General features: G+C 39.2%; 6 protein-coding genes across 6 annotated transcripts; 4 read left to right on the top strand and 2 right to left on the bottom strand.

The window, feature by feature from the left end:
- The first annotated feature begins 582 nt into the window (after positions 1–582).
- Positions 583–7,129, top strand: LOC6652893 (midnolin homolog). Its single transcript, XM_047011516.1, has 4 exons — positions 583–898; positions 4,960–6,056; positions 6,118–6,186; positions 6,249–7,129. The coding sequence occupies exons 1-4, from the start codon at positions 896–898 to the stop codon at positions 6,886–6,888; spliced, it is 1,809 nt and encodes a 602-aa protein (XP_046867472.1). The 5' UTR covers positions 583–895; the 3' UTR covers positions 6,889–7,129.
- A 401-nt stretch (positions 7,130–7,530) lies between these two features.
- On the bottom strand, positions 7,531–9,541 carry LOC6652892 (probable RNA-binding protein CG14230). The gene is made up of 3 exons (XM_002075271.4): positions 9,274–9,541; positions 7,832–9,220; positions 7,531–7,750 (listed from the first exon to the last, which is right to left on the bottom strand). Exons 1-3 carry the CDS (start codon positions 9,455–9,457, stop codon positions 7,566–7,568), a joined length of 1,758 nt encoding a protein of 585 aa, XP_002075307.1. The 5' UTR covers positions 9,458–9,541; the 3' UTR covers positions 7,531–7,565.
- Positions 9,542–9,813: 272 nt separating this feature from the next.
- On the top strand, positions 9,814–12,159 carry LOC6652891 (Golgi resident protein GCP60). The gene is made up of 4 exons (XM_002075270.4): positions 9,814–10,114; positions 10,188–10,615; positions 10,774–11,265; positions 11,359–12,159. The coding sequence occupies exons 1-4, from the start codon at positions 9,955–9,957 to the stop codon at positions 11,788–11,790; spliced, it is 1,512 nt and encodes a 503-aa protein (XP_002075306.1). The 5' UTR covers positions 9,814–9,954; the 3' UTR covers positions 11,791–12,159.
- Positions 12,160–13,581, top strand: LOC6652890 (probable tRNA N6-adenosine threonylcarbamoyltransferase, mitochondrial). Its single transcript, XM_002075269.3, has 2 exons — positions 12,160–12,351; positions 12,406–13,581. The coding sequence occupies exons 1-2, from the start codon at positions 12,176–12,178 to the stop codon at positions 13,481–13,483; spliced, it is 1,254 nt and encodes a 417-aa protein (XP_002075305.1). The 5' UTR covers positions 12,160–12,175; the 3' UTR covers positions 13,484–13,581.
- Positions 13,582–13,998: 417 nt separating this feature from the next.
- LOC6652889 (cdc42 homolog) lies at positions 13,999–17,212 on the bottom strand. Its single transcript, XM_002075268.4, has 3 exons — positions 17,109–17,212; positions 15,239–15,570; positions 13,999–15,174 (listed from the first exon to the last, which is right to left on the bottom strand). The coding sequence occupies exons 2-3, from the start codon at positions 15,524–15,526 to the stop codon at positions 14,887–14,889; spliced, it is 576 nt and encodes a 191-aa protein (XP_002075304.1). The 5' UTR covers positions 15,527–15,570; positions 17,109–17,212; the 3' UTR covers positions 13,999–14,886.
- Positions 17,213–17,412: 200 nt separating this feature from the next.
- LOC6652888 lies at positions 17,413–18,600 on the top strand. Its single transcript, XM_023181394.2, has 2 exons — positions 17,413–17,620; positions 17,787–18,600. The coding sequence occupies exons 1-2, from the start codon at positions 17,598–17,600 to the stop codon at positions 18,151–18,153; spliced, it is 390 nt and encodes a 129-aa protein (XP_023037162.1). The 5' UTR covers positions 17,413–17,597; the 3' UTR covers positions 18,154–18,600.
- Positions 18,601–19,679: the final 1,079 nt, after the last annotated feature.

Below are 19,679 nucleotides of genomic sequence, written 5' to 3'. Positions count from 1 at the left end.
AAGTGAGGACAAGGATGATATTAACGCGAAATCGTTAAAGATCCATTATATTGCATTTGTATAATCAAATTTCTTAAGTGTGTATGTGTGTGTGTGTGAATGTGATGTGATTTCTTTTCGTGCTTTTTGTTTCTTCTATTTCGTTATTATTGTATTGCCGTAGCCGATGAGCCGCCGTCTAAGGCTAAAAGGTTAACTTCTAAATATTAATAGTCGTTCGTTCTTCTTCTTCTTACTGTTGTTGTAGTGAATATATGTAGTTCTTGTTGTTGTTATTATTTTTTTTTTGTTGGTTTTTTTTTTTGTTGTCAACAACAAAGTATACGTTTGTATGTACAACCAAGAACAAAAATCGTATTCGTTCATTTTGCTTCACATCCAAGCACAAATGAAGAGTGAGAAAAGAAGAGAGCATGAGTGAGCGGGATAGAAACACATTTTACATACATATGTGCATACAAAGTGCGTTATTTTTAAACGGTTTTTGTTGTTGTTCTTTTTTTTATTCCTTTTTGTGAAACGCTAACACCGCCAGCAGTCAGCAGATTCATCAGCAGCAGCAGCAGAATCACAAATCCCAACAATAATAACAAGAGCAACAGCAACAACAGCAACAACAACAACAACAACGGTAGTTGCAGCAGGAGACGCCGCATTTAGTCTCATTGTGGGGAGCAGCCGCCAAGCTATAACGGCATAGCATCAGCAAAGAGTTCCCAGAAGAGAGCGCAGCAGCTAAAAGAGAAGGAGAGACAACGAGAGCGATCTTAACGCTACGTTACGCCTCCTCAGCAGAAACGTTTAGGAGGAGTGGCAGCAGCAGGAAGTGCAGCAGGAGGACGAGGAGGAAGAAGAAACCGATTTAAAAAGCTGCTGACTTTAACAAAATTTTCAAATGGTAAGTATGCAAACACATACCTAAAGACATACACACACACACGTACACACATACATATGCTGCAAATGCAGTTAGATCAAAATCCAAAATGCATCATATATAGAGACACACACACACACACACACACACACTATGTTAATGAATCCCCCTGCTAATGACACGTAGAGATTTTCTTGGAAATTAAAAGATGTACCCACACACATACAAACATTCATAAATACATTCATATCCCGGCTCCAATTTTCAATGGAAAATTCATTGATCACCCTTAGATTCAGAAATTTCTGCAATACTCTCAATTCGTAAATGATTCTTTCGAAATTCAAAACAAACAAATATAATAACTATGTTTTAAATTTTAAATTATGGAATTTTCACAAATATAGTGTACGATTTCACAGAGTTCCTAGTCCCACATTCAGGATTCATTAAAATGTATTACAAAATATAAAAATGGCTTCTAGGATTTCATCAGCGACATAAGAGCGTTGATGAACTGACTTCTTTATTTTCTAATCTATTGTCTTAAATGTGAACATTTGGCAGTTTAATATACCTTTTAATGACTGTGCCGCATTTAATCAAAATCGGTTAACTATATTATATAGCTGTCATATAATCTTAAGATAAAATGGCATCCTCCATGAGTCGCATTTCTCCAGTCTAAGATTGTAGGCCGTTCTTTTGCGAACAAAAGCCTTTTTTTATATGAAACGTTTTTCCAATTAGACGGCTGAAACTTATACATATATGTATGTATGTATGTACATACATACAAACATACATATGTATGTATACTAGGTATACAAACTTCGGCGCGGTCGAATTTTGGCTTTCTGGTTTTTAATACATATTGATGTATTCATCAAAGTAATAAACAAATATATGTATATATTAAAGGAGTACAATTTACTTTAGATTTTGGGTATATTTAAACAATTTTAAAATGTGAAATTCTTAAGTGAATTTAACGAGTCCTCTATGTCAAAGAACCTTATAACTTTTAACAACAGAAGAGAATAACAATTGTAAAGCAAACACCTTTAAAAAACGGTTTGCTCGAAAATGCATGAAGTTATTGACTGATATGTAGATTTGAACTTGGTAAAAGTTAACATTTCCGATCATCTATTGTAAATGCAATAAGTTTCCAAACAGATCATGCCTTGTGAGAACAGTAAAACCTCTCCTGCGAACGCCAGTTTTCGACCCAACGGTTTCATTTTTCAAAGAAAATAACCTCCCATCAGCAATTCTTGCAATAGCCAAAAGCGCACCCTTAAATAAAATTGATTTATTAAATTGATAAAAAATACAATTTTGATACAAAATATCAAAGAAGTTAATTTCGGATGTGCCGAAATTAATATACCCTTGCAGTCCTTGGCCACAATATTTTTTCTTTCGGTAACTCAATTCAATGCACAAACAAAACCTTCCAAATATCATTTCCATTTCCTGTTCTTCTTCTTCCTCATCCCCTTTTACATGTATGGGGCGATTGGCACTCATACACACACAGTTTATGTAGCGTTGCGTCTGTGTGTGTATGCGTGTACTCTGATGATTCGAGCAATGACGTAGTGTGCTGCTGGCAGCGCTGTCGGCAGCGTTTGAGCAGAGCCGATTTATATTGCCTGTAACTTGTAATCTATTTATCCGATCAGATTAAAATTTTTGGGATCTGATGTTTTATATCAAAAACTATCATATTTGTTAATTTCATTTCTTCTATAACTATATGATATAGTGGTCCGATCCTGACAATTTTCACACTTTATCTTACCCGGGTTATAAGTAGCTCAAATATGAGTAAAACGCATACGCACCGATGGACGGGCGGACGGACATGGCTATACCGACTCAGCTTTTCATGCTGATCAAGAATATATATACTTTATGGGGTCGGTCACGCCTACTTCTGTGCGTTACAAACATCTGACCAATTTTATAATATCCTCTGTAAGTTTATACCCTCGTCAGTAGAAATGCAAAAGATAATTTTTGTAAGATTGACGAAATGATTGAAACAGAATTAAACGACATTAATGTGGATTTCAAAATACTTATTGCCTGGCCTTCTTTATACGCTTGTGGCCAATCGTAAAATGCCATTGCCCCTGAAACTCTTTGAGTTTGGTGATCTAGTCTTAGCTGAAGAGAAGACCGAAGGTGGAGCCCGCAACGAACGACGCTTGTGTGGTGTTAAATGCAACAAGACTGCTGGCTTTCAAGTGGTTCATGGTCTGGAATCATGGTCTTGGATCGAGTAATGCAACTGCTCTCGGTACCATGAAAAACTGGAAATGTGGCCATGGGTTTTTCCCTATAGCTGATGATCCCAGCTATTTCCCGGGGCGCTGCGCAAATGTAATGTACGCCAATGCGGCCATTGGTTAAATTGGTGTCCTTTATCCTACAGTTTTGCAAGCCTTAGAATTGACCACACGTTGCTCAGTTGTGGAATTCACAATTGAGCCATTTGTCTAACTTGTACTCAATCTTTTAAAATGTTTACAAATAAGTTATAAAAATATGACAAAAAAAAAAAAAAAAGACTTAAAGACCAGGAAGATGTTTTGACCTTTTAAGACCATCTAAGAGCATATACCATGGAAACATATTAAATGAATAAACATTATTCACTAATAACAAAATGCATTTGTCGAGTAAAAAAAAATTATTTTTTTTGTGGACTTCTAAAGAGCAATCACTTTCATAAACGAACCAATTTGACGGTCCGACGCGTGTTCGCTTTTGGGAGTGTTAACTGTAGTAAGGAATCCTCAGTTAGGTCAAGTAAGAATTGAAATTACTCGTGCAAAACGATAAAGTCAGGTTATATACAAAAGTTTGTGTGAGAGATCTTGTGATAAGATCCTTTAATGTAGAGCAAGGATGGCCACTTAGTGGCTCTTTTGGCTCCCGTGGCTCTTTACCGGCAGAGGCTGGGCAGCGAAAAAGGTCACTTTTGCGAGTCGACGCCCACAAAAACGACCTTTTTTGGGTCGAGCGAGCGATCGTCGTCGAACTTGTAGGCAGAGAGACGGACAAGTCCCGAATTTTGCGGGGAAGGGGAAAAGGGTCGCGATCTTTTTCCCCCTCCCCGCAAAATTCGGGACTTGTCCGTCTCTCTACCTACAAGTTCGACGACGATCGCTCGCTCGACCCAAAAAAGGTCGTTTTATAACCCGTCATAAAACTCGAGGCACACAAATTTTTGTGTGCGTCGACTCGCAAAAGTGACCTTTTTCTCTGCCCAGCCTCTGCCGGTAAAGAGCCGGCTCCCAATTGGGGGCCATTTTGGGTCACTTATTGGATATGTTCATTACACATTTGAAAAATTGATTCTTATAACATGGAAATATTTGTTTCAATTTATATTTTGTTCCTTTGAAAGTTCTTGATAATTGTTTAAGTCGATGTGGAGCAAACAAACGAATTAATAATTCCCATTTTTTCTGACCTTTCAAAGACTCAAAGGATTAGTAATCTAATTCGAAATTTGTTCCCATATAACATTGGAATCTGACCTAAAGTTCAATATTCTTGGTTGTGAGACTGTTTTTGGAAAAAGTTATTGGAGTTGTGTTTGAGAGGTTTTTTTTAACTGTAAAATTAATGTTAAACTCAGCGTAGATGTACTTCTGGTCTCCACCTAACTCAGAAACTGGGGATTTTTTCTACAAAATGACGACCGTTAATTAAAATTGTTTTTTTTTTTGTTTTTTTTTAAGTCTATTGTACTTTGCTTCATTTAAATCGGTTCAGAATTACGGGAGGTTTGAGAAAATCGTTTCTAAAAGTTGAAGTTTGCTCCATGAAACCAGAACGTTGCCTCACAGAAAAAGTCGTATCTTGTGAAGTTTTTCGAGTTTAAAAATAAACCTTTTTAGGTCGATATCCTTAATACTCCAAAGATTAATGTATGATACAAAAAAAAACATTTTCTCTAACCCCCTTAAAAGCCCTTACTCCTAATGATTGTGACACCTGATCATAGATTATTTAACTGCCATTAATATACAATTTCTATATCTATATTGTTCTTTTTTGACTAGGAGACAAAAACCCCGCCACCAGTAAATGCCAGCTATCATCATCAGCGGGCTCCGCGGACACCGGAAAGTTATTTTAATGTTCCCGAATCGGTGGCCCTGCTGAATATTGTGAAATCGGAGCGTATCCAGAGTGCCTTCCAATCGAATCGGAAGAATCATGCCAGCGTATGGGAAATGGTTGCGGAGGTCCTTAATCGGTTTAGTGCCCGCAAGAGGACAGCAAAACAGTGTTGCAATCGCTATGAGAATCTGAAAAAGATCTATACACAACTAAAAAAGAATCCGGAACGACATGTCCGCCGCAACTGGCCGTATATGTTTCTCTTTAAGGAGATTGAGGAGCAACGCGGCGAGTGCTGGGGCTCAAATGGTAAACGTCTCGCCCTGATCTCTAAGAATCACAATGAACTGTCCTACTACCAGCGGCGCAGGCAGGCAGCCGAGCTGGGTGTCCTGCTCAACAAGGATAATCTGACGCCGCATCAACACAGTCTGCTCCAGAGCCTATCCGCCCAGAGTCATGCCCATTCGACAGACTCGTCCCAGAGCGGGGCCAGCAAGCTGGAACGCTTTTTGCCCAATCATTTTGTGGAGACTCAGCTGGGTGGGGGAGGGGGCGTTGCTGACACCAATGGCAATGGCTTGGCGGTGGGCCTGCCCGCTGGGGTCTACGATGATAGCCCACTACAGTTGCAGGTGGCCGGCGCTGTGGCAGCAGCAGCCGCTGCTGTTGTGGCACAAAAGCGAGCTCATGAACTCCAGCTGAACAACGGTGGCGGATCGGCGTGTGGACCAGGAGGAGGTGTTGGTGGTGGTGGAGGAAGTGGTGGTGTTGGTGGTATTGGCGGTGGCAGCAACAGCGGTATGGGTGGCTGTGGCATTCCAGTCCCCGACGATGAGGATGAAGAGGAAGGGCACAGGGCTGCATTTAAGGATCATCATGGACATGGCCATGGTCTGGGGCATGGCATCGATGAGCCACCCGAAGCTCCAGACTACGAGAAGGATTGCAATGGAGCACTTAATTTGCACCACCATCATCATCATCATCATCATCACCAGAACAGCAGCAACAACGACAACAACATATCCATGAAGTAAGTCATCCTGTAAAAGGCATCAGCATTTGGCCATATTAATCACACCACTTGGTTCCAGATCAGAACCACTCTCTGAAGGTGAATTCAACCCCGATGACATACAACTGATGCAGACCAATTACAATGGGTAAGTTGGACTCGATTTGTTTAAGTTCCTGCTCCTTATTCATTCTGTTTTTCCCCTCTCAGAACACAGAACTTTTATTCGTCCAGCATAGATCAAAACATATTGCATCCAGATGTCATAGTGGACACAGATAATCTGTCCGACTGCAGTTCGAATGCGTCCATGAAGAGCGCTGTTGCTGGAGGGGGCGCCAAAAGGAAATTGTCCACCTCAACCGATGGCGACAGCACCAATTATGAATTGATTGAGTACCTGAAGCGAAGGGAGAAACGGGACGAGGAACTGCTCAAGCGAATGGATGCCCGTGAGGAACGTTTCATGAATCTCCTGGAGCGCACTGTCATCGCCATTGAGACATTGGCAGCTGGCAGATCAGAGCCAACATCAACATCAGTATCAGCAGCAGCAACTAAAATAGCTCCGATAACTGCACCAGGAACAACAACAACGACAACAACAGTTACACCGTCAACTGCACCACCACAACCAACAACAACAACAGCCAAGACATCAGACGCAACAAGTCAAGAGACTAATAACCAAACAAGGGTATCATCGCCACCTCTATGTTTAGCCACGTCAACAACTCCTCCACCCGCCGAGCAATCCAACGTCAGTCCTTGCAGTCCTCTTAGTCCTAGTCCCGTAACTGCCACCAGTGAGGACGTGATTGTCCTGATTCCCGACGAACAGGAGGCGTAGAAGGGAAGTTCTCTCTCTCTCACCTCCCTCCCCACCCCCACAAAGAATGCAGTGCCAAAGACGAGCTACGTCTCGAATTTTGATTGAGATTTTGCCACGTTTACTTAAAGAAACAAACAGAAGAAAGCCAAAAACCCAAGTGCTTATACAATTGGACTACTCGAATAGTTGAGGAATATTGGCCATCGCAATGTTTGCGTCAATAATAATTTTATTTAGACTTAAGTTATTTTTTTATTATTGTATTTTAATTACTCTCCCTCTCTCTCTCTCTCTCTCTCTATATATATCTCTATTTCTTTTGCTACACGTTTTTTTCTTGTAATTTAATTTGGATCCGCCTGCTCAGGCGAATCTGGGCTAGTCTTTTGGAATCCAACAAAACCTTTTTACATGTTAATTTTAATTAGAGCTAAAATGGGGCTCAAAATGCATTTGTGCAGGAACCAAAATATATCTCTATTTACACCAAATTGATATCACGATTTTCAATATCGATCCAGGTGATCTACTCAAAAACCTAAGCAAAACAATATACTATATTTATACAGGCCTGTTCTCGTACAATCGTTTTTAAATGCAAATTAGTTTTAGTTATGTATTTGATCGAAAACGAGAACAGACCAAATAAACATTTCGTGATTTCTTTTTTTTTTTGGTTTGTAACTTTCTACAATTTATTTACTTTTAATTTGCTTGGTATTCTTTTTATGCCTGTTCTTCATCATATCTTTGGCAGGCTGGTTCTTTTTAGTTTTCGCAATTTTATTAGTGATTAAAAGCTTGAGACGATTCTTAACCTGATCGTAATCAGCGTGAGCCATAACCTCAGCTTTTGACACCTTAAAGAACTTGGCTCCCTCTGAAAAGAGAAACAAAAAAGAAATAAATGAGGTTGAGAGATTACACTTGATTATGGGATATGATAATGCTTTCAACATACCCTTGAGCCTTGGATCATTTTTTGGTATAAAGAATGATTCCATTTGAATTTTATTCATCTTTTTCTTAGACTGATTAGTTGCGTTTGCTGGTGCCTCATTTTCATTGACCTCTGTTTGTGGGGGCTTCTTTGCAGATTCTTCATCGTTTTCACTGTCCGACGAATCGTAACTAAAGGGATTGATTACGGCAACCAGATCGAGTTTATGTGCATTTGATTTATTAACCAAAATCTTCTCGTTGCTTAGTTTTTCCAATTGCCCTTGTCGTTTGGCCAATTCCTCGTCATGGGCACTGCCAAACATGTCCAACAAACTGAAGCCTTCGCCACGCATATTTAATGATTCCTTCAGGGTATCTGTGACCATGTAGAACGCAGACTTGGATACCACAGCTGCAGCTGGAGCAGGAGCAGAGGCAGATGTTCCATTGTTATCCCTCTTATCCTCTGGGCTTTCTTTTGCAATTGGCTTCTGGCGCACTAGTTTCTGATCGTCCTCTTTGGCCGGATCAAACCGAAGCATTTTCTTTTTTTTACTTTCACCCTTACTTCCAGATTCGTTTGTTAGCTTGTGTCCAACAACTTGTTCTAGGATGCCCATTTGCCAATTGCGTTCATTCTCCTGCGTCTGGGATTTATCTTCATCATCATTCTCGGCCTCATCTTCTTCATCGTCCACAAAATTACCCGTTATACGGAATCGAGGATCCAAACTCTGTTTACTTTGCAATTCCACTAGACGTTCACCCTTTTTGCCCGCATATTGAGGCAATAGAACGTTCTCATCTTCTTCCTCGTCGTCGTCTTGGTCAGCAGCAAAGATATCTCTTTTGGGTTTTTCCGTTGGCTTTTTTTCTGTCTCATCCTCCTCTTCCGCATCGCTGAATTTGATACGTTTTGATTGAATTCCCTCAGACGAGAGCGCCATTTGTATGGCCGATTTCTTTTGCTGATGCTCTTGTCTCATTTTGTTTTGTGACTCCTTGCGTTTCTGTTCCGCTTTGCTTACAATTGCATCCTTTGAAGTGCGCTTGTCGGACTTTTTGTAATTTTCAATAACATGCAAAGGCTTGACATCGTGCTCCTGCTGAATAACGATCTTGCCATTGTGGATGGAGTGTGAGGCCCGTTTCTTGGTGATTAGCAGCTCGGGGGCAATCTCATCGTCCCCGATTTCTTCATCTTCGCCGAAAACTCGTCGCTTATTTTGGGTATTTTGCTTTAGCAGCTGGGAACTGTTTTCATTATACTGTGTGTAATCCGACTGCTGTTGGTCCTTTTGCTGATTCTCTTCGCGCTCACGCTTGAGTCGATCCAAGAAGGACTCTTTAGCTAGAGAAACTTTTAGCTTAGCGCCATGTAGTTTTTGCCAGTTCAGCTCATTGACACCTATCAGAAATAAAATGTATTTTTTGTTTCGGAAATCGTAAGTCATCACTTACAATATTGGGCATCATCCGACTGGACAGTCACAAAAGCTATCACCTTGGCCGCCTGTGTTTCGTCTTCATCCTTCCTCTTCAGATCCACATGCTGCACTTGGCCATAATCCTGAAAAAGCCCTATTAGGTCGGATTCGTTTGTTCTGGACGGCAAGTCTGCCAAAAAGAAACGTGTGCTGCCCATTCTGAATTATACAGATGGAAACAAAAATATATTCTATATTCCAAGTGCACGTGTATATATCAAGCAACCGAAACACAACAATAACAATAATAGGGATGACACTTAGAATGGCACTCAGTGTTGCAAAGCGAATTTCCAACAGCCATTAAACGGCTATATTCAACATATAATTTGGGTTCTAAACAATATATTTATATTTATATAATATCAATAAAACAGCAATCACAATGGGTACATTTTATCCATAAATTTAAGCATATAAGCATTTGCTTAATCCATTTACCAAGCCAAAATGTCATCACTATCGCATCTCATACATCGCAGTGCTGCAAATCGAACAATAATTGTTAATTGCAGTGAAATTGTCGCACACTGCATATATTTACACTTACAAACGTCACATAGTGACAACGAATTTTTATTTTTGTTTTTCTGGCTAAATAAATTGGTTTTCAAAAGTACATTTGGCCATTGCAAAAGGAATCAATCAAGAAGCCATGGAAGGCGCCGCCGATAATAGAGCAAAATCCTTATCGGCACCGACAACTGCAACATCTGCAACTACAGCTACAACAACAACAACGGCGAGTACTATAGCAGAGAAATGGGGTTTTCCGCTCCAGGAATTGTATCGAATGGCCTTTACTTTCTACAAACGTATGTTAAGGAACCACAATCCATAGAAGCATCATAGAGCACTGAATCTTTTACTTTCAATTTTCCCTTTTAGAGAATTCGGGCAAAGCCATACATCTGTCCTACGAGGACAATCTGAAGTTGATCGCATTTAAGCAACAGGCATCACTTGGACCCTTCAATACCACTCATGCTCCGGCTTTGGGTGTTCTCGATGTAATTGGGCGGGATCGTCAGCAGCATTGGCAGCTGCTTGGCGACATTAGTCGTGAGCAGGCAATGGAGGGATTCATTGATCTGCTGGACACCATGTGCAGTGCATTTCGTCCGTATATCGAGGCAGTGCGTCAAAATCGTGATACCACACTAAAGGCGGACCTGAAGCGCATGGAGCAGGAAAAAGAGGAGCGTACGAAGCGGGAACGTGAACAGAAGGAGCTACTCGAAGAGGGCTACAAAGAAGAATTGCAACGTCGCCAATTGCAGGACGCACTTAACAAACAGACGTATCAACAATTCAAGGTATTGCCAATCAATAATGTCGTTGGTAAGAGAGTAGGGGGTAGGGAGTGCGTGCACCTGTTGTCTAGCCCCGGCCAATGGCCAATAAATTATTCACGTAAATGGTCGTGACCTAATTTCCAACTTAATTGATTGTCTATCGGTCTAATTCGTTTTAGCTTTATGCAGAGAAACAGTTCCCTGGGAATCCAGAACAGCAGGCTGTCCTCATTCATCAGTTGCAGCGTGAACATTACCATCAATATATGCAACAATTGCATATGCATAATCAAAACCAGGAGAGAGAAAAGGAGAAAGACAAAGAATGCGTACAGGGACTCATGCAGAGTCAGAGCCAAGTTCAAGGTCAGGGTCAGGGACAGAGTCAAGGCAATAACAATAATAATCCAAGCGATTTAACCAATGCCATGGAAAATTTACAACTTAATGAGTTTGAAGCACAGCAACATGGTCAGGGGCAGCTACAGTTGCAGGAGGGGCCCATTCAGTCGCTAGAAAATGATCATGTAGCAGGCGATGAATATGATGACTATGTAATGATTCGACCGGCTAAAATCTGGACACGACCCGACATTGAACAGTTTAAGACTGAAGTATCCGCTGGTGATGGCGATGGAGTTATTACCATTGGACACGGCGACACAGTTACGGTAGGATGGTTATAACAATCAATCTTCAATTACCATCTGTTGACATTCTTTCTTTCTGTCTCCCTATCTCTGGCCGCCGCTTGTCCAATATAGGTTCGCGTGCCCACCAATTCGAATGGTAAATGCATTTTCTGGGAATTCGCCACGGATAACTATGACATCGGTTTTGGCATTTATTTCGAATGGGCCAAACCAGTGACAAATGAGGTGACAGTCCATGTCAGCGACAGTGACGAGGATGAAGATTGTGTCGATGAGGATTATCTATCCACCACTGAGGATCTGGAATCGGGTGGCTCGTTATCGCAACATCAGGATCGTCATGCTCTCAATAATCCAAGTGTAGCAGCAGCCAAGGCACCCATTTCAATTATTGTCCCCATCTATCGCAGGGAATGCTACAATGAGGTCTATGTCGGGTCACATTCCTATCCAGGCGAGGGTGTTTATTTGCTGAAATTCGATAATAGCTATAGTATTTGGCGTTCCAAAACACTTTACTATCGTGTTTACTACGAGCGCTAATCCCAGAGATGCCAAACCCGGAGAAAACCGTTGGTAAAAAGTAAAAGGAAAACATAAAAACTGAGGATGAAAATACCCCCAAAAACACTTCTCGTAGAAATTTATTCAAAAAAAAAAAAACCGACAACGTCAATATGTCTGTGTCTGTATGTGTATGTGTTTACCGTCTGCATCTGTATCTATGTGCATGTAAAAACATCAATTCCTTTTTATTGAATGGATTATATAATTTATTATTTAGTTTTAACAAAATTTCAAAATTCGAAATTTTAAAATAAACCGAAGTATATATCGATAGCTTTATATCGATAGCAGCTGACTGACAGTTAGCAGCGCTGCCAGATGTAGCCAAATCGCCAAAATTCGAAATTGTTTTGCTTTGATTATGTATGCGGCGACCAAATCCCGGAGAGTCTTTCCCCATCTCTGCAATTTGCGTCACCGGTTAAGCTATGTGGCTGGCATTGAAACCTCATGTGATGACACGGGCATAGCCATTGTTGACTCCAATGGCCGAGTGCGAGGAAATGTATTAGAGTCTCAGCAAGAGTTCCACACGCGGTGAGTGGCAATAGTCGACGACATGAAGCATAGTGCAACCTCATCCACTTGCAGGTATGGTGGTATCATACCTCCACGTGCCCAAGACTTACATCGTTTACGTATTAAGGATGCATTTGAACGATGCCTGCAGGAGGCCGGTCTTGCGGCGGAAGAATTAACAGCGATCGCTGTGACCACTCGACCTGGTCTACCATTGAGTCTTCTTATAGGCCTACGCTTTGCCCGCCACTTGGCCCGAAAATACAACAAACCTTTGTTGCCCGTCCACCATATGGAAGCTCATGCTATTCAAGCGCGTATGGAACACATTGCCGACATTGAGTATCCCTTCCTCTGCCTGCTTATCAGCGGCGGGCACTGTCAACTAGCCATTGTCAGGGGACCGGGCCGCCTAACCCTGCTTGGTGAGACTCTTGACGATGCCCCTGGCGAAGCGTTCGATAAAATAGCTCGGCGTTTACGTCTTTATGTACTGCCACAGTATCGCCTATGGAACGGTGGTCGTGCCATTGAGCATGCCGCAAAGTCTGCCAAAGATCCACTAGCCTATGATTTCCCACTGCCGTTGGCTCAGCAAAGGAATTGCAATTTCAGTTTTGCTGGCATCAAGAACAACTCATTTCGGGCCATCCGAGCACGTGAGTTGGCCGAACGAACTCCTCCCGATGGTGTCATCAGTAACTATGCGGATTTTTGTGCCGGCTTATTGCAAGCTGTTAGTCGCCATCTAATGCATCGTACCCAGCGTGCTCTCGAATATTGTTTGGACCCGAAAAACCATTCTTTCGGCGACGCCCATCCCACATTAGTTGTTTCAGGGGGCGTGGCCAACAACGATGCCATATTTGCCAATATCGAGCATGTGGCTAAGGCATACAACTGTCGATGCTATCGTCCATCGAAGAAATACTGCTCAGACAATGGTGTAATGATAGCCTGGCATGGAATAGAGCAATTACTATACGATAGCGTCAAAAATCTGAGATACGACTTAGACAGCATCGATATACAAGGACAAGCTGGCTTCCTGAACTCATCTGTGGACGATGTGACTGGCGCAGCAATAAAATGCAAGTGGGTGCAGCCCATCGGTCTACTACCATCTGTTGCCCATGCCTGTCATAGTTAGCCAAAATAAACATATGAACTAACTAGACTGAGTTTTTGTAAATAGCAATAGCTTTCTATACTAATTACAGAATAAACAATCATTTTCTACCATCTTTATGTGGAAGATATTTGTGGAACATCCTGATATAAACTTGACTGATTTACATTAAGTTTTTAAATATTGATTTCTTATCCTATCAAATTATGCATCCTTCTTACATGTAGGACATATGTATAACAATCATTTTGTTGTTTGTTTTTATTATATTTTTGAAATCAATAATGTCAATGTCTAAAATCTAAAAAAAAAAAAACATGTAAAAATTGATAATGTATACATATAAAAATATTAAAAAATGCATTAGTTCGTAATTGTTTTTATCTTTTTCATGTTGATGTTGTTGTTGAACTACAATACAATTTTTTTTTCTTGTTGCTGTTGTGTTGCTTTATTGTTATACTTTATGGATTATTAATATATATTTATATATATATCGATTGTAGATTTCAATTGTGATAAATTGCAACATCGTGTTTATGCTTTTGGTTTCTGTCTATTTATTTTATCCCGTTTCTTTTTTTTGTTCATAATTTCAATACTCATACGCACTCTTATACATAATTGATTTTTTTGTTTTCTTTTTTGTGGTTTATTTCATATATTTTTTGTTTTTTTTTTAGCAATTTTTTTTTCATTGTTGGTTTTGCTAATTTATATAATATTATATCAATTATATATATATATATTTATATACATATATATATATGTATATATTTGCTTGGATTGTTCTCGGGACTCTTTTATTTTATTTAATTTTGTTTCGTATGAAAGTAGCTTAGTTTTTTCTTCTCCACTTATATATAAAAGTGTATATATATGTATGTATAGCTACATTTTTATATATATATATTTGTTGTTATTTTCTTGGTTTTTTTTTTGTATTTTTTCTTTTGCTATAAATTTATATTTTTTTTTTATTTTATTATTGTTACTGTTTGTTTTCTCTGTTTACTTTAAAATACAAAGGTCGAGGAAAAGAAAGCAAAAATTTTAAGCTTAATTTTGAATTAAGAATACGATTTGTGTGTTTTGATTGATTGAAACGATTGAACGAGTAACAGATATTCAGACACAATATATATATGTAGCTTGTATATATATATATATATATATATATAGTTAGATCAAAAGAGACAGGGATGGGCATGTTATAGTGCCTGATACTGATGACTGGGCTGGACAGAGTTCCGAAAACGAATGTAACTTTTGGGCAATAAGTAAGCAAGTATGAATATATATATTTATATATATATATATTGTATATATACATATATATATGTGTGTGTGTGTGTTAGGTTGTGGTATAGGATAGGGGGTTTGGGTAGGAGAGTGGGACTAATTTTGCTTTTGTTTAAGCAAAATTATAAGAACTTGCATCTCCTTTTCTTGGATGGCTCTGGCGGCTCGAGTGCAGCTAAGATCGCTTCATCGAAAACATTTTTTAGACCCTTTTGTGTCAGAGCCGAGCATTCGACATATTTAACGGCCTTCAGCTCTTTGGCCAGTTTTTCACCCTGCTCCATAGTGATTGGTTTCTGCTTATTCTTGGCCAACTTCTCCAATGTGCTCGTCTCGTCACGTAAATCGATCTGTGTGCCCACTAGCAGAAATGGCGTCTTCTGACAATGATGAGTTATCTCCGGCACCCACTGCAAAAAGGCGAAAAGATATTTTGAGAAATTGAACCCTGACAAACATCTCAATTGCACTTACCTTCTCCTTGACATTCTCAAAGGAACTGGGACTCACTACGGAGAAGCAGACAAGGAATACATCTGTTTGGGGATACGACAATGGACGCAATCTATCGTAATCCTCCTGTCCGGCCGTATCGAATAGACCCAATGTGTAGGGCTCCCCGCCAATCATCACCGTTACGGCGTAATTATCAAATACAGTTGGCACATATTCCGATGGAAATTTGTTGGTTGTGTAGGAGATGAGTAGACATGTTTTACCCACAGCTCCATCGCCAACGACGACACATTTGATGGTTTGCATCTTGCTCCTGCTCCTGCTGCTACTGCTGCTGTGTTGGAAAACTCCTGCAAGGGGGAAACGAAAAAATGCATTTGATTAACTGGTTTTCATATATTTTTTGGCCCCTCTTCTGCTCTTCTGCACTTGAGCAACGTGACACGGTTTAACCCTTTTTATACGGCAATTCACCATTCAGCACAAAGAAATTCATATACCTTCCCCTCTCTTTCAAGCACACACACCGCCCCAAGCAACACCGCACACACACCCATACAGTCAGTAAAGAATTTATATCTTAATTACTTTCCCATTAACCAGGAGCGAAATGTGGGCGAAACTTACGGCCAATTGGAATGACCTCTTGAATATAGAAATCTTTCAAAAATGTTACCGATTTGTACATAGAATCTTGAAATAAGGACGAACCTTCTACCATTTAATATCCGAAATAGCTATAAAAAACCAATATATTTAAATTTACTTTAAAATTTATAAATGTATCTAGTAGAATGCTTTAGGCGCTAGGCATACTAGTTACTCGTTTATGATTGTTATAGTTATTTTTTACTGTTTAATAGAATTCTGAATTTAAAATGTCACCGAACCGTCTTAGTTTTTAAGTAGTAATTCAGTTTCATTCCGCTCCTGTGTGGCAGGGCGGGCTCTGTGGTCAGCAGGGTGTGGGAGCTAGGTGTGGGTGCGGTTTTTGTCCTTGGCCCTTAAGAATTTTGTTTAAGCAGTGGTGGAGAGGGGGGAAGCCGGGATCAATTAAGGGTTGGGCTTGCCCATTCTCCTCCTCCCCCTCCATCACACATTGTCCTTTGTTTTCACACAATTCTTTTACCCCCTCATCGTAGCCTCACATGCAAGACGAAGAAAAATAAAATTGCCTTATCTATGGGTAGGAGAATTGATATTTGTATCTGAGGCCAGACCAAATCGTCGCCAACGACCACCGCCACCGCCGCCGCCGCTGTCGCCATCAAGCCGTTGAATGATGATGACTCAAACGCAGAACAAGCAGAAAAGCAGAAAAAAAAGGAAAAGATAAGCAGCAAAAAATTCTAATACAAAACTCGCACACACTCACACACCCATGGAACACTAAGGGGAATTACTTTAATAGTGTCCGTGTTTTTATGTGTGGCAGCGTGTGGGTTGGTTGACGCCGACTGCAGCAGCACTGCAGCGGCCAATATGCTAATTTATGTTGACATACACACACACACACGCACACACATAAATGATAGCAATGTGTATTTGTTTTGCCCATTATAACTGTCTATATAATGATTTGGAAACTTGAAATCAAAATATACAAAATATTTGATGAGATCTCAATTGGCCGCAGGCAAGAATAAAAAATTGGAACCGAAAAAATAAAAAGAAAAAAATCATTTGTCACGCTCACTAGCACTCACACAGATGCAATCGCACACACTCCGCCACAGACAAAAATGTTTCGTTTCGAGTTCGCATTCGTATTCGTTGTGTTCGTCACTTTTCACTTTAGAATTTTCTCCTCTTTCTTTGTCATTATTACTATTTCCGGCTTTTAGCTAATGACCGGCCGCAAAATTGTTTAACACTTCATTTTACTTACAATTAATCAGTCGCAAATTTGTGTCTGTTTTAATAGGTTTGAACTTGCGTTTCTCTCTCTTTTCTTGACTTTTCTTCTTTTTTTTGGGTTGGGCTCGAGATGTTTTTTTGAAAACTAATTTTCTTTTGTGTGTGTTCGTGTGTGGTGAAAAGATGTGGTGAATAGCTGTCGTTATCGACGATATCGGAGCAAGGTTATCGTTATCGACATTGTCGGGACAATGTTATCGTTATCGACGTTATAACGAAAATACTAAAAATACTAAATATGCGTCAGCTGTTTTAAGCTGTTTCACACTAACGCGTTCTTTGATCCTCCTATCCCCAGTTCCCCCCATCCATTAGCAGTAGAACAGAACATTTCTTTTTTTTTTGTATTTGCATTTGTTTTAGCTTGTATTTATATATTTGTAATAATTCTGTAGACTTAATAAAAACGAGGCAATTCAATTCAGGTAATTGCCTGAGAGTTGAGACGAGCGTTCACAGCATGGCTGGATTTGTGAAGACCAGGTAAAATAAGAAGTTGCCCATTGACTAAATAATTACTACGACTTAACGGCTGCACACGCAGAAATACATATATGCGTTTTTTTAAATGATAGGAATAAATTGTGTAAGAGTTTTTTCTCCACTGAATCTTAATATATTTTCGACATCATCCTTATACCTGACACAGAAAGCGCAGCCGTGAAGATGAACTGCCATGTGATTCAACGCCCTTGTCGAAGCGTATCAACAATTTACATTTAAACTATGACGAGGGTAATAGCAGCAGCAGCAGTAATTGCAGTTTACCATCACTAGCCAATAGCAGCAGCAACAATGACAACAATAATTATATAGTGCCCGTATTTGCGGCTGTGGCAGCAAATCGATCAACTGCATCAAGAGTGGATGGACATAATCCCAATCCAGATGGAGGACCGGGACCAGTTTATAGCTACAATCCGGAATTAAGTGTTGAACAAAATCCCTATTATTATGCTAAAAATAAAATGTTATACGATTTGCATGTGGAGCGTGTAAAGCGTAACACTCAATAGCTTTAGATACCTATGTAATTTTTGTAATAATATAAATAGATATATACATATTAGAACACACACACACACACACACACACACAGAAAAACATGTGTAGAACGTAATACTCTCTATCGAGATTTGTAATAAGAATAACTTTACAAAAAATAAGCCACCAAATGTACTTTAATCACTATGTGAACTGCTGTTAGTGCCAATGTCAATGGAATCTCTGATTGGCATGCGTCCAAAAAAATGTTCATTCTTTTTAAGCTTTATTTAGTACAACGATTTGCTCACCGATTTTGGTCCATGTTTTGTGTTTGTTGTGTGTCTCCGAATGTTGCCTGAAGTAAATATTATATCATAAGTATTAAGCCACAATTACGAGTAATAATTAGCAATAGTAGTATCTAATAATAATAGACCAAAAGCAAATTTTGAAAAAAAAAAATATATATATACATATACCGCTAGTGATTCTAAAAAACAGCCTACAACTAATCACATACAATTAAAAGCTTTTTTAAAGAAAAAAAAACAGCAACAACAACATCCATGCATGCACATTAGAACATAAAATATTTATAAAGTTAAAAGCGATTTTTCCTTATTATGAATATATATATACACTAATATAAATAAGCCATATGTATTTAAGGCAATATACTATTAAAGAAAACCGTATTTTATCCATTTTTAAATCTTTTGCAGTTGCCCGCTAAATACATGCTCGATGTTTTGAACCGATAAGACAGATTTTCGATAACATTGTCTTACAAAAATAAGTGACGTCACGAACCTTCGAATTAAAGATTTGTTTTCTTAAGGACCGTTTTCGAAAAATTCGTGAAGAGCTACAAATTCTCAGGCCGCAACTTCATATAAATCGAAAGGGATTGAATCGTACAGGCGAATGATTATATATTTCATTTAATAGATCTTGCTTCGAATATATTTGCCGATAAACAAACAATATAAATATCTTGTCGTAAAGGCAGACAATGAAAAATTTAACAATTTTTAATATATATGAATTTGATAGTTCAAAAATGTTACAGGTCTTTTTAATTTTTAGCGAAAAACATCTGTATTACTTACCTGATATTGATAATTTTTTAATTACTCGTCTACACAATATATTTCATCTCAATGTTTATTTTACTAATTGTAAGATACTGAAATGAGGGTTTTTTTTTAAATCGTTAAAATTGCAAATTTTTTAGACCTTGCTTACGTTTTGTAAGAAAAATAAATGGCTATTGTAAATACGTCTTTATGTAAATCGTTTTTTTTTTTGGTGTAAGGTAGTGTAATTTAACAACGGTTTGTATCGATAACTGGACAATTTAGCACTCTACCAGCGCCATCGATGGAACTTCCATCTCTACTTCATTCATTCCGCTCTTCGTTGTTGTTCGCTCCGTTTTGGTTCTATTTTGTTTTTGTATTATAGTTTATCCCGGTCCCGGCCAAGTAGTGGCCTAATTGGCGAATTAATTTTGTTGTAACGCGTCTAAAACAAAAAGACTGTCCTGTATTTTTTT

Source organism: Drosophila willistoni (assembly GCF_018902025.1).
Source record: "Drosophila willistoni isolate 14030-0811.24 chromosome XL unlocalized genomic scaffold, UCI_dwil_1.1 Seg142, whole genome shotgun sequence".
Classification (NCBI taxonomy): Eukaryota; Metazoa; Arthropoda; class Insecta; order Diptera; family Drosophilidae; genus Drosophila; species Drosophila willistoni.
The sequence above is the reverse complement of the archived record's forward strand: the minus strand, read 5'-3'. Positions and strand labels throughout refer to the sequence as shown.